The sequence below is a fragment of the Bombus bifarius genome, unplaced genomic scaffold, assembly GCF_011952205.1.
Source record: "Bombus bifarius isolate JDL3187 unplaced genomic scaffold, Bbif_JDL3187 scf7180000008038, whole genome shotgun sequence".
NCBI classification, from domain to species: domain Eukaryota; kingdom Metazoa; phylum Arthropoda; class Insecta; order Hymenoptera; family Apidae; genus Bombus; species Bombus bifarius.
In genome coordinates, this window is record NW_022884408.1 from 411541 (window position 1) to 425973 (window position 14433).

General features: G+C 29.0%; 3 protein-coding genes across 9 annotated transcripts; 1 reads left to right on the forward strand and 2 right to left on the reverse strand.

Moving 5' to 3' along the window:
- Positions 1-537: 537 nt before the first annotated feature.
- LOC117207570 (polycomb protein Sfmbt-like) lies at positions 538-7199 on the reverse strand. 4 transcript variants are annotated; one of them, XM_033447895.1, is made up of 10 exons: positions 7120-7199; positions 6310-6602; positions 5980-6214; positions 5698-5897; positions 5431-5625; positions 5050-5314; positions 4221-4957; positions 3772-4027; positions 3030-3379; positions 538-2780 (listed from the first exon to the last, which is right to left on the reverse strand). In XM_033447895.1, the coding sequence occupies exons 1-10, from the start codon at positions 7139-7141 to the stop codon at positions 2451-2453; spliced, it is 2883 nt and encodes a 960-aa protein (XP_033303786.1). In that variant the 5' UTR covers positions 7142-7199; the 3' UTR covers positions 538-2450. The 4 variants fall into 4 exon arrangements, with proteins under 4 accessions (XP_033303786.1, XP_033303788.1, XP_033303789.1 ...); XM_033447897.1 differs by having other exon boundaries at positions 6310-6578; positions 7120-7190; XM_033447898.1 differs by lacking the exon at positions 7120-7199 and adding an exon at positions 6971-7113 and having other exon boundaries at positions 6310-6578.
- A 1327-nt stretch (positions 7200-8526) lies between these two features.
- On the forward strand, positions 8527-9579 carry LOC117207574 (serine hydrolase-like protein). Its single transcript, XM_033447906.1, has one exon. It carries the CDS (start codon positions 8602-8604, stop codon positions 9487-9489), a length of 888 nt encoding a protein of 295 aa, XP_033303797.1. The 5' UTR covers positions 8527-8601; the 3' UTR covers positions 9490-9579.
- LOC117207572 (protein arginine N-methyltransferase 9-like) lies at positions 9577-12620 on the reverse strand. 4 transcript variants are annotated; one of them, XM_033447900.1, is made up of 8 exons: positions 12384-12620; positions 12295-12318; positions 12192-12204; positions 11668-12069; positions 10590-11591; positions 10361-10517; positions 10187-10252; positions 9577-10112 (listed from the first exon to the last, which is right to left on the reverse strand). In XM_033447900.1, the coding sequence occupies exons 1-8, from the start codon at positions 12544-12546 to the stop codon at positions 9771-9773; spliced, it is 2169 nt and encodes a 722-aa protein (XP_033303791.1). In that variant the 5' UTR covers positions 12547-12620; the 3' UTR covers positions 9577-9770. The 4 variants fall into 4 exon arrangements, with proteins under 4 accessions (XP_033303791.1, XP_033303790.1, XP_033303792.1 ...); XM_033447899.1 differs by having other exon boundaries at positions 12192-12318; XM_033447901.1 differs by lacking the exon at positions 12192-12204 and having other exon boundaries at positions 12384-12524.
- Positions 12621-14433: the final 1813 nt, after the last annotated feature.

Genomic DNA, 14433 nt, shown 5'->3' on the forward strand with positions numbered 1-14433 from the left:
ATTATATTTTGCGGTAATGATTTTATTTAACGATTTCACATATTGTTTATACAAAACATCAAATTAAAAATATATATTAAAAGCATAAAAGATATAGGTAGAATTAAAGACATTAAAGATGACTGAAGATAAATAACACGACTTGAACGTGAAATTAAACATTCATAATGCATTTTAATATTTTTTTACAGTGTGGTACCGTTCGACTGTAACTTTATTTAGTCATAACTGATAGTGTAGTTTTTTAATTAATTTTAGCACTACTAAATTGGTGTATTTTATTATATGCTGTACTTTATAAAAGCAGAAAAAATGGCGCAATTAATTGGGAACATATCCAGCTAAACAATAACTGATAACAAAAAAAAAAAGAAGAAAACGCGTTGCTAAAGTCAAAAAGAGAGATCTCCCCGTTCGGTCATGCAGCGTTGTTCTTCACAGAGGGGAGATCTCCGCTATTCGGTTGGCTAAGTGTTAAATTTTACAACGGACGTTATTTTGTTCTCAAACTAAAATTGATTGATATAACACGTAGAAATCTGTTATTATTTGTATTTTTAATTTGTAAGTAATATTGTTTTTTCTCCTTTTGTACTCACAGTAATGTGATTAGTGTATTTAAAGCAGAACCCAAATTTTGTCAGTTTATAATTATAACACTATTTATAATGCCTCCCAATTTGTACACAATGATGATTTCAAGAAAACTTTTACTACTTTTCTTTCGATCAGCAGATATAGACATATAATATTTCTCCAAATTAATAAAAATAGCTAAATAGCTAATCAACATAATAAACAGAAACAAGTATTGTCACAATAAAATCTAAGTGATTATTAGTCAAATATCCAACCTTATATCAATTAACTGCTAAGAAAACGTTCAGGAACCAAATTGAATTGGTACCTCATGAGATTCCAAGATATTGAATAAATAAAGAGAGTAACAATGTTACCCTATCGTACTAAAAATAGTATTTAAAGAGCCTAAGACAAATCAGTCTTAGACTTTACTCGACTGGTTTGATTTACTTTACTGTAATGATTATAAAGCTACATATAGATACAATATGTGTTATACAAATGCATCAACCACTTTCTAATAGTTATGCTTCTTTTACACTGTGGTTACATTCTCTTTATCCTCTTTCTTTTTCAAAAAAAATGAGCTAAACCTAATACTGTGCTAAATGCTATATTTACAAGATTAGAAGTTGACCGTTCCGTTTTTTATTTAATTATGTACAGACGCGTAGCTCTTGATTACAGTAGAGAGTAAATCAACAAATCTATTAAAATATATAAAACTAATTTAGTATTGCGAATGATATCGTCAAGGCAAATATGATTGAAGCTGTAATGAATTGATACTCGGAAACTAATTTGTACTTTATGATTTATTTTTACTACCTTCTTTTTTACTTTTTCGTATTAAATATTATATATCTTTGTTGATTTACTTCTAAATTTTTCCCCTTTTAAATTACACCCTTTAACTTTCTGTTTGTTTAAAAAAATCTTTAAATATACATTAGTATCTTTTTTCTTAATGTGGTTCATGCATCTGTAATCAATTTAGTGCAATGTGAAAGCATGGATTTACAAATAACGGCGTTGTAAAAGAAATGTTGTCAGAATAATAAAATAACTTCTGATATACATAAGAATGTTTAAATGCAATATGTATGCATGAATTTCTCTTGATATTTTATGTAGAAATTTATATATACATGTAAATATTAATATAAAATAAATCTTGTATTCTCTACCAAATACCACGTTAGTTTTAGTCCAAGCTCCATGAAATTATAAATATGTATTAAATATGTTTCATTCAGTTCTGGAATTCATTTATCTATTTGCAAGCATTAAAATAACTACTGTATTGTATTTTAATTTACAAAGAAGTAGTTTGGTATTCCAATTTCTGTTACGTCAAAAAGTAATTTACAGATAGTCAGATTTTGTAAGAATTGATTTTATAAAAAACATTCAAATTAAAACTAATATTTTATCAAACACCAATTTTAACCTAACCCCCAATGAACGTGTATAAATGCATAAATAAATAAGTTTCAAATTATATTTTTAATTTATAATATTTAACTATTTTCCAAAACAAAATATCTCATACTTTTGTCTTTTTGTGGCTTTTTTCTTTTTCTCTTTTAAATAAATGGTATTCTTTCCAAATTTACATCCTAAGTGATAGAGCAGGATCTCTACCTTTACCTTTCCCTAATTTCATATGTGTATGCATATATGTATATGTATATTTATATACATACACATACACATTTTATTAATAAAGTATATAACAAATACTGTATATAACCATGATGAAATATGAATTTTTAATTATTTGCATCTATATGCCTTACCTGTAAATCCATGTTTATTTGTATGCAATGATGGAACTTATTCATGGTATTATCTATGTACTATCTTTGTTATAATAATTTTTTCAATCCTAATTTCAACCTTTCCTGAGCTGGATTCACTTTGATTTTCAATTGTTGAATAAGATCATATATCTTTAAAGAAGGCCCAACTTTAAAACCGGTTAGGTCTATTATTTGGTCCTTAGTGAGTGTTAATAGAGTTTTTCCATCTATCTTACGTTTACTAAAATTATCGCAATATGTTGCACAATCATTAACACGAAGAAATTGTGCAACATCAAACACATTCCACTCAGATGGCACTAAATCACCAGATTCAGAACTCTTTTGAACACCATCTGCTAGCCTTGGGATGTATTTGCTAGAAGCAGACGTTACCTGGAAAATACCATTTACTTTAAATATTCATATTTAAAACTTTTTTATATGTGAAATTCAGCAAAAATTTAACAAGGTTTAATATTAAATGCATAAATGTCGAGACGTTATTCTCACTAATTTACTATATAAATATAAAATATTTTATGTAGGATTGGAAATTCAAAAATTTAATATTACATCTAATCAATCAGTAATATTCATTAATTAATATTCATCTCTAATATAAAAATATCAAAATATATTTACATTAATGTACGACGTAGCAATTCGTTCTTTTGGTGGTGGAGGGCTTTGTATCTCACTTTGAGTATCATTTAATGCTTGACCTTGTCCAGTGGTAGGACTAGGTAAAGTTTGATCAGGTCCAGCTGGTTCTTCTGCTGGTTCTGGTTCCCTGTTTCTTTGTTCTGGTAAGCTTTCCAAGTCACGTTCTCTTTCGATTTTTATTCCTTGGGCTGGCTCTACTTCTCGTTCGCGTTCACGAGCCGTACTAATACGTTCACTGTGCCGAGGTAGAATGTTTTTCGCGCAAGATACTTTGTTGCTTTTTTTCACTTTTCTCTTAGCTTTACGTTTAAGGCCTCTTGGTGATTTTACTAAGAAATGAAATGAACATGTTCATTTATGACATTAGAAAAAGAAAACAGAAGTTGGCACACAAGAATAGTAAAAAATATATTAATAACATTGAAACAAAACTCACTCTGGAAAATATTTTTAATCCATTCACTCCCAACAAGATATCTCGTAGTAAGCGTATGTACCAAGACTGCCGACTACAAGTTATCTCATAATGTTTTTTTCATTTTCAAATTACTGTAAATACCATTTTAGTACTATATCTCAACTAAATATTAGATTTTGTGAAATTCCATGTTTTTTTTTAAATAAAATCTTGGCGCCTAGTGCAAGATGCTCTAAATTTGTCTGGCAATGAATGGGTTAAAATATGAAACTACATTTTTTAGAATATGAAACAAGTATTTACCAGTAGGACTAGTGTTTTTATTGAGTACACGGGGCCCTTCTAATTTATGATCAACCAAATCACACCATCCAACTGGATAAATGTCAGGACTCTGACAATCTAGCCATTGATCATATTCGTCCTCCCAACCATCAAAGTGTACTCTTAATAACCTTCCAATCACCCTAGTAATAGTAGCAACACAAACTAATCTAGGATCCATTAAATCAGCTGCTTCGAGCCTCATTCCTTCAATAAATCCATGTTGAGGTATTTCCTATAATGAAAATTTCTGTATGTTGAAAAGCAATGAATATAGTTATACATGAATACAAAATATAATAAATAGTACAAAACCTATAAAATTTGTATTTCTATAAAGGTTTTATAATATTTTTTAAATTTGTTACCTCTGTGAAAAATACTATTTCTAACGTTTATTACATTATTAAAATTATTTCTTTAGTTACCCTATTAAATAACTGCACAGGAGCGGGTATAGTATTCGTCTCTGTTAAATATGTATCCCATGTAAATGTAGTAGGATCATAGCCCTTTGGTGGTGTAAGTGGTAATCCATGTTGAGAACAAAATCCAATTGGAAAAATACAAGGTGAACATGAATGATAGCAGAACCAATCAGCACCACTTGCATCTTCATCATAACTATCTATACGGATCATTATATAATCTTCTTTTAAAACTTGCATAATTGTTGCTGCGCATATGGCAGAGAGATTAAGAGGATCAATGGCTTCTATTTTCATTCCTTCTCGAAATGTGTATCCAAGATGTACATGATGGTTCTTTGGCACATAGAAAAGGTCTTCAGTTGCGTCGTCTTCACACAATTTTGATTTTGACACACGTTCTAAATATTCAGGATATGCATCCAACGTTTGTCCTACCCGTTTTGCCCACCCAACAGGATGTATAAGAGGAGAATCTTCGTGGCACCAAAAGCCATTGTCTTCGGGTGGTGAATCATAGTATCGTACATGTAATCGTTTACCCACAATTTTTTGTATCGTTGCTACTTTTACTTGCGAGATTCTATTTTTATCTACGACTTCCAAGTGAAATCCACATCTAAAACGCGACTTCATACTATCGTTAACTTTATTATAAAAATTAGTTGGCAGTGTTCTTGCACCTGTCAATCGTTTCATTAGAAAATCCTTCCAGTCTTTGTACTTATCAGCAATTGCTGTAAAGGATTATTATGATTCATTATTACAAATTTTGTACAAAAACAAAGGGGGATCCATAACAATGTAAGCATCATAAATGTTTGCTTACTATTAGGTGGAATAAGAGGTTTTCCAATGGTTGCACACCAACCTACAGGGTGTATGTCATTCGAGCACAAAGATACCCAAAAATCTTTATCATCATTGAGTCCAAAACCCTCATACCTTAACAAAGCTCTATATCCAGATATACGTAACACAGTAGCAACCCAAAAGGAATCTGGGAAAGCTTCACATACTTCGTCGCAATCAGTATTTTCCACCTCTACTTTCATACCAACTGTGATATTATCCCATATTTCTGATATAGGTGCCTGAAACATAAAAATTGAAATAAAATCTATGCAAAATTCAAAGTATAATAGCAAAAATATCAGAATCTAAATTAAAAGTTATGTAGTACTATATTAACATTGTATGGAAGACTGACATGTTTAAAACAAGATACTGGAGCAGCACAAAATCCAGGTTCTGTCAATTGTGGGGTCCAATCATAAGAACCTGCCATTTCAGCAGTTCTTTTTCTTCTTACAGGTAAATCCTCCGGCATTACTGGTTCTGATATAACTTTCTCTTTCTCTAGTTCAAAAGATTCTTTTATGTCTGTTTCTTCCTGTACTATGACCTAAGATATTTAAAAAATATTGTATGATTTCTTCTTCATTTTTTTAAAAACTTATTTTTACATGTAACTCACATTCTTTGTTAATTTAGATTCACTTGGAGAAGTTGAATTTACAGATGCATGTGCCTCTACAGAATGTGATGGACTATATGTAGAATCAGCAGTAGGAGCTGTATGTTCTGAAGATCTTGCACATGCTCTACTACAAAATCGTCGTTCTTTAGTATAAAATGCATGTTTCACACCAATAGCACCACATTTTTCGCAAACAGCTATAACAAGATAATAGAAGCTTACAATTATACATCAATAAATTTAGAATTTATAATTATGATCTTGAATTCTATATCTAACCTATACCATCCTTACGAATGGGAATAAAATTTAAATCTGTATGTGGTTGATATGCAATTGGTGTCTTTAAAACCAATCCAGGATGCTTTATAGGTTTTATTTTCCTATTGCGATTATCCTGAGTAGTTTGTGTTGCTGCATTGTTTACAACTTGCTCTCGTTCTTCGTCACCAATGTAATCTTCTAATGTCAAATATTCAGTCATTTCTTGTCTTTCAGACTGTGAATCATATTCCTGAAAAAATAATGATGGTAAATATTACTGTGTACATATTACTTATAGGTACAATGTAAAATTAAAATATGTGTGTTTAAAGGATTAGAGTTTACCTGTTGTATTTCCTGGGAATCGACAGCTTCCACAGCTTCATCAGGCTCTGAACATTCATTAGGGAACTGAGGTGGTAGATATCGTACCATAGTTGTAGGTGCGATTTGGTGATTTCTAATATTTTCATACGGATTTGAACCATGAGGAAAAAAAGGACTTTCAGCTTGACGTGGATCCAACATAAGTTCATGTGTAGGTTCTCCATGTACCATCATATCTCCCATCCATACCATCCCTAGTTCCGGTAATCCAGGGATGGAAGCATACACTGAATTCATACAAATATCCATTCCTATATTCACATAATGATTGAAATATTACTCTTAGACAGATTATATATATTAATATCTTTTAGTATCGAATAACAGGATATTACAATCGAACGAACAATATTTGATGTAGGACAAAGTATATTCTACAAATACTGCAATTTCGATTAAATTATGATGCTTAATAGGTCGAAGGATTTTTAGTACATGCAAGAGAATTCATTTAACAAATTACTATACAGAACGTAATTTATTACACAAAAACAGTTTTTTGAATTGATTCTATCGCATCTGAATTCTATTCTATGTCGTATAAAATGTGCAAAAAAAACTCAATATGATTTATTTCTCAAAGCGACGCCGAAGCTTTGAAAATCAACATTTATTCAACCTTTTCCACTGGGAAACATGTTTCAAAAGAAGAAGTTTCTCTTTGGAGATACACCATATCCTGTGTAAAGTATTCAGTCCCAGAATCATAAATTACGATGTAATTTAACGCGCGAGCATATCACATAGCGTAGGAAAACAAGTACGAACCATTAGAAGCTTGCATGTCCATGACAAAGCAGAGCCAGAAAACTCCTGTATATTCAAGTGGTGTGCAAATTGTTACGCCACCTGATATCAATCATTGATATCATACAAATTTGGCGGTATATACAAAACTTTAATTTCCCATTTATTATTATTTTGAATAACGAGAATCTGGTACGATGAAAAATGAGGAAGTAGGGAGAAGATTGGTTATTTTATAATTATAATTATTTTCTATCATATTTATCAATAAGTTTGTTTATTTATAATAAAATTTTAAATAACCAATTTTGGTACTTTATTATTCTTAATAATGATCCTTTCTGATAATTCTAACCATTTGTAATGAGATCGTTTATTCTCAAAAAACATAATTGTTAAAAATATAACCTTTTTCCTATCTTTTAAATTAGTAAGTTATTATGTAAAATATTATTCATTTTTATTTAATTTTATACAAATATAAAGTTATATGAGTGTAAATAAAGTTTAGTGCATCTTCGTTTAGCATATTATATGTTTAAATTCTAAAAGTTTCATTCAAGATTATATAAACAAATCTCGACATCCATTACCGAAATTGGTTGAAGCATAGGGAAAACTGTCCGAAAATTGAGTCGTGAGAAATCAACATGGAAGATAAGAGGTTCTCATTTTGTGCATGCCTGACATACTATGAATATCTCAAACAGAGATACTTTCATATACTGTTTACTAAATACATTGTCATATATTATATATAATTAATTTGTATACATATATAATAATAATTATTATTTTTAAGACTTTAAGGGTAACATTCTTGTTTAAATTTTCGTAAAGAAATAAATACTTTTAGTACAAATTATGTTTATTAATTTTCTAACTAGGATAATCAATACTAAGAAAATGAATATGCAATTATAATTCGACATATATGCATACATATACATATACTTACAGAAGCTATGACATTATGTTTTAGAACAATTGAAACATTTAAAACATCGATAATTATTTTCAATTGTCTTTGTTTTTCTAATAAACTGCACTGTTTTTATGAAATAAATAGTAACTTTTTTCCTAAACATGTTTCATTAGCTATCTAACTTTAATTATCAAATGATCAAATGCAAATAAAAAGAATGTTAAATCATGTTCTTTGCAGTATTCTGTAATAGTGTAAATATGAGATATATATTCCTAATATAGGATTTATTTATCAAGTAATACACTCAATATTTTATGGATATGATTAGTACATTATATTACTATGTTAAGTATTTGTGACTTGTAAAATTATTCGTTTTGAGCTTTGGACTCTAACATTTCATTCAAGTCCTTCATCTACATAATTTACAATGGTAATTATTTTGTATTAGTATTATTATATAGTTACAGTTAAGATTAATCGAAAATAAGAATTTTTAGTCTTACTGAACATAAAAGAAGATAAAATAACAAAAGGATTATTTTGTATAAAGTAAATATTTTACCAAAATTAATATGAATCAAGGAAGAACATCAATAGAAGTGAAATTCCCAGTACCATGGGGTCATATTGCAGGCAAGATCTATGGATCTCTGAAAGAAAAAAGAGTTCTAATGGTGCATGGTATTTTAGACAATGCTGGTACATTTGACAGGTTAATTGAACACCTTCCACAGAAATATCAATATGTGAATATAGATTTGCCAGGGCATGGACTCTCATCTCCAATGCCATCTGGAATGCCATTGCATTATTTTGATTATGTCCATTCAATATTGTTTGTTTTGGATGCACTAAAATGGCAAACCTGTATATATATTGGACACAGTTTTGGAGCTCATATTGCAACATATTTCAGTATTTTGTACCCTGGAAGACTTGAAAAAATTGTAGCACTCGATGGATTTCTACCTTTTCTGGTTAAGGATATTGTTCCTTATATTCGAGATGTATATAATTTAAACGCTTATACTAAAGATTCTAATATACTTTATACTAAAGATGAAATTATGTATGCTTTGCAATTTAAAAGATTTGAGACATTAAGAATGGAGGCTGCAGAAGCTTTATTTAAACGTGCAGTCACTAAGGTTGGTGATTTGTACAAATTTAATCGTGATACAAGATTAAGACATGTTGTTAGACCATTTTTTACACTGGAACAACACAAGGAAATTTTTAAAAAATATACAACTAAAACATTAATAATTATAGCGGACAGTTCTGTACGAGTAAACATTTTGTCGCAAATAGTAAAAACATTACCATTAATTACTAACAAAACTGATCTTTTTACTGTAATTCAAGTCAGAGGAAATCATGATGTACATAATAATTATCCTGAGTGGGTAGCACCACATATATGTAAATTTCTAGACGATAATTTACAAAGTAAATTATAAATTATTTATTATTGCTATAAAATATATATATTATTTTTATAAAATAATTTTTATTATATAACACTACATGAAGGGGATGTATGAGAATATAATTCATATTAAATTTATTTTTGTAGTACTTAATGTAAGTCATTTTTTACAGTATTTATATGCACAGAGTTTATTATAAGTATATACACTTTCATCTGTATTGAACTATATGTACTTAAATTATTGAAAAATGTAAAAAAAAATGTATATTTTAAAATTGGTAATAATTATAAAAAATTGTGTTTTTAAAATCATTTTACTTTTACCCGAATTATATCTTCACCTTGCAGAACTTTTATACATACTTCGTTACCTTGTAAAATGGAATTCTTTAATTCATCTTCTAGTAATATTGCCATATGATTCATAAATGATCCATTTCTTTTTGTATCATAATTATGATTTAACGTCAATTTGACTTTGTACCAACATACTAAAGCATTTGGTAATAACTTATTATTAGTTGCACTTATTTTTCCAAAATTTATCACACGTTCAGCAACTTCATTTTCTCTCATTTCTATCAATACATTTATATCGGATAAAGCTTCATATAAATACAAACTCGAATTCAAATCAAAAATTTGATTTATCTGTAATATTGTATATAATATCATGGCGAAAAATTTGTAATTATATTGTCTTATTATAACATTTTATATTTTACCTTAAATTCGTTAATGTATTGTGCAATACCATAAGAAGTTGTATTATTAAAAGTATTATGTGTTTCCTGTAAAGGAGTATTATAAGGTAATTTGGTATTAATTTTTATGTATGAATACAGAAATTATCTTAACATGTTGACAGCCAACATATTAAACAGATCTCTTAAATATACCTTTTCACAATTTGGTGTATTAAATGCAAACGTCGATATATCTTGTAAATTTTTATCTTCTACATAAACCATATTTGGCAAGTCATCTGAAAATACAAGCTGACCTACAAAAAATATCTGTTCAGGCAACAAAATGCCATTTGGTTTAAGTAAACATCTGTAAAAGTATTAAAATTTTCATTCCATTATAAATAAAATGTAATTACACAGCTTTTGAATATATTCTTACCGAAAAAATTCATGATTATATTCCTCACTATAATCTCTCAATTCTCCTTTAATGTCAAAATCATGAATAAATATAGTATCTAAGGAATCGGAAATATGATTGTATTTTGATATGATACGTAATTTATCCTTGAAACCATTTTGTTCTGCTATTTGTTTGATAAATTGTTGAAATGCTATATTTTCATTTTTGTAGTATAAAATATTGCTATGCTTGTTTTCCTTTAGTAATATTAATCCATAAATAGGAAATGGGGAAGTATCTAAAATACTGTGTATTTCTTTGTTAGTGAATGATTTGCTAACCTCGGTAAGTAATTTTATGTACTCTACATCATTTAAAAACATTATGACTTCTTTTGGTAAACGGTACAAAAATTTATGATCATAGTTATCACATTGAGAATTATTTGATGAATATGAGCATTTAAGTTTTCCTTTCAACATTTCTCCCTTAATTGCAACTGCATCACCTTTCTGTAATGATTTTGGTATTGTAGGGAAAATGGCAACTTGCCAACATGATTTTTTTTCTGAAGTGTCTATTGTTATTTCCTCATCAAGATGTAACTTAAACCATGTTATTAAACCATCTATAGTACCACTACGTTTACACGTTATATCTATAATATTTTTTATTCCATCTGTATTAAATTGTTGTAAGTCTGACAAGTCGTTGAAATTGATGGTGAAAAATGCTGTGGGTTCTACTATGTAATTAACTTCCACATTTTTTAAATTGTCTGTATCGTAGTATTCCTCATCCAATAATACAGACACATTATCAAAATTTAGAGGACAAAAATGTTTTACTTTATCAAACATCACAGCTGATTTGTTTCTTATATATTCACATTCAACAGCAGCTATGTAAAGTGTAGCTCCCATTGGTATTACTATGCCATTCTTATCCAAAACATTTGAATGTACGCTTATCATGGATGGTATCACATGTTCTCCAAATAAACCAGCATCAAAGGTTTCTGTAACTACTAATTTTACTCTAAAAGATTAGGAATGAAATTAAAGCTTTTTTGTTGGTTTAATTATATTATTATTATTATTATCGTAGAACTAACCTTTCTGCAATATCTGTAGGGATTACAAGGTCTGAAGAAAGTTTTGGTAATAATATTATGTCTCTGGCATTGTTAGTTTCAAATACTTTCTCCGCAATTTTTAACATTGCTGGTGAACATTCACAGGCATAAATTTTTTTAGCACCTGCATTCTGTGCATATAAACTTAATAACCCTGTACCAGTTCCTACATCTAATACAGTATCATATCCTTGAGAAATTCTCTTGCGAATTACACACTCAAATGCCATGTTTCTCTGCTTGTCATTTAACATTGGAAAATGCCATCTATCTACAGCCATGCTATATGCATTTTCCAAGTTCCGTTCTGCTGGTAAAAAATTAGGATTCGCTTGCAGGGCTCTCCTTAAGTATTTTATTGCCTCTATTGGATCATTATTCCTTTAACAATATAGTTTTTTTCCTCATTATAAGGAATTTTAGCGGTCATGATATCTGTCACGTCAAAAAATTAATTTTAAATTGACTGATAATACATTAATTCAAGCAATGAGTTAAATTACCTTAAGAGATGCGCTGCGAAATTATTTAACATATGAGGATTGTTTGGATAAATATCTAATGAACGCTTGTAACATAAAACAACATCTGCAAATCTATTCTCACCTGCTAACTGTATTCCCCATTGACCTTAAATAAAAACATTTTTAAATTTTTAGGCTTTAGAAAGTACTGTTGATAAAATAACAACATACAGAGAACATTAACAAATGCTTCTTCAATTTCTAATCTTTTTGGAGGACATAGCTCTGCAACAACCGTATAATATGCATATGCTTTTCCTACGTTCCCAGTTCTATTATGATCGTAAGCTTTTTGTAATGACTTTTCAACTATTTCGTTTAATTCTCTCTGCATTTTTAATAGTATATGATATCTTCCTTATATTTATCATAAGGAAACATACTCTTGTTATTTATTACAATTGTTATTGTAATAATAATTGTTATAATTGTTATTATTAACAATAATTGTTATTGTTAACTACAAAAGTAGTTATTTATTGTTAGGAACATAACCACATATATACACCATGAAGAAATATAAAATTAATAAAGACTCTTTTTAACTGTAATATTTTTCATTAAATTGAATGTTTCCAATTCATACGTTTATTATCATATAAAAACAACTTAATACTATTTATCTCAGAACGCCATCTACTGCTATAATGTCATAGATAAGAAGAAACTTATATAGATGTTGATCTTTGAGATTTTAAGAATTATACCATAGATAAAGTATAGAATAGATCTACCACCTAATGAGGCTTTTGCACTGAATTATTATGTTCATTGTTTATATCATTTTCTTCACTCATTGAATACGAAATACAAAAGAAGAAGGGATTATATATGGATGGAATATATGCAATTAAAATTATATATGGATGGAAGTTATTTGTTTCAAAAATAAAATGGAAAGGTGACATAGTAGTCAGAAAACTGTATTAAAATACAAGATGTTTCAAAACAAAAGAAAAATTTAAATACTATCGATGTTTTTATGGGTATGTGAAGTATTTAAAGTACAGTTTGGATAGTTTCGAAAGAGAAATAACTATTTGAAAAGAAAACGTTCTTTACTTCTATTAGAGAATATCTTGATCAATATTTTTATGCAAAGAAGCATCTGTATTTTTCTATTGCATTTTGCGCGGATATTAAAATAAATATTAAAATAACAAATATTTAGATCCAGATTGTTAGTTAACCTTAAATCTAGAAAGATTTTCCTATAGAATTTTTATGTATGTACGTATATAGAATTTTTCTTGGAATCTATAAAAGTTTCTATTTTCAGTAGAATTTTTGTAGAAAAACTTGATTAAATATTAACAATTAAATATTATTTCTATCCAGAATGTAACTAAATAAACGATTCTTTAATTATCTTGCATAATTTGTTTTTTAATGTGTTATACCGTATTTTATTCATTAATACAAACAATTTCTGTGAGAAATACAATGTAGAAAATTCATAGCAAGTACAAATTAATCAGATATTCATTCGTCGCTCTATCCATAGAGGATCCGAATGATTATTATGAAAGTAATAAAGCCGACGCGTTCGCGAGTAGAATAAGCCGAATTTCTGGATTTCATTTCATTTCGTCTCATCCACTGGCAAATAGAATGATTGGGCTTGCACGGCCAGCGAATACAAATCAGAATACGTTTCGATCATTTGCGAACTAGATGCACGTCTATCTGTTTACATGCATAATACGATACGGTTGCTTATAGAATACGAATATATTTTCGCGGTATATGTATATCTATTTACTACATCTATTTGAAAATTCAGACTTCCTTGTTAGATATATAATAAGTTAAATATATATTTCATCTAATATACTTGTTATATTTATATTTTTATTAAATACAGATATTATGAACAGACATATATACCAATCAACATTCTAATTTTCATCTGCTATTTATACCTATCAAACCCACAATTCCAATGTATGTTTGTAAATAGGTATGTACATAGTCTTTTAAATCACAATCGTCGCTTGCCTCTTACAATCTGGCTAAGCTCTCTTATCGACGCTCGTAAAGAACGGAAAATCAGCGATAAGGTACGCGATTCGGTGTGGATTCGGGTCGCGCGTGCGGCAACGCGCCCACGCGTGTTCCTTCTGAATTGGTCAGGCGCGAGGCTACGCGATGATCGCTGATTTATGCCGTATTGTGCTCTTAAACTCCTCAGTTATATATAAACGCGTCGCTTCTAGCCGCG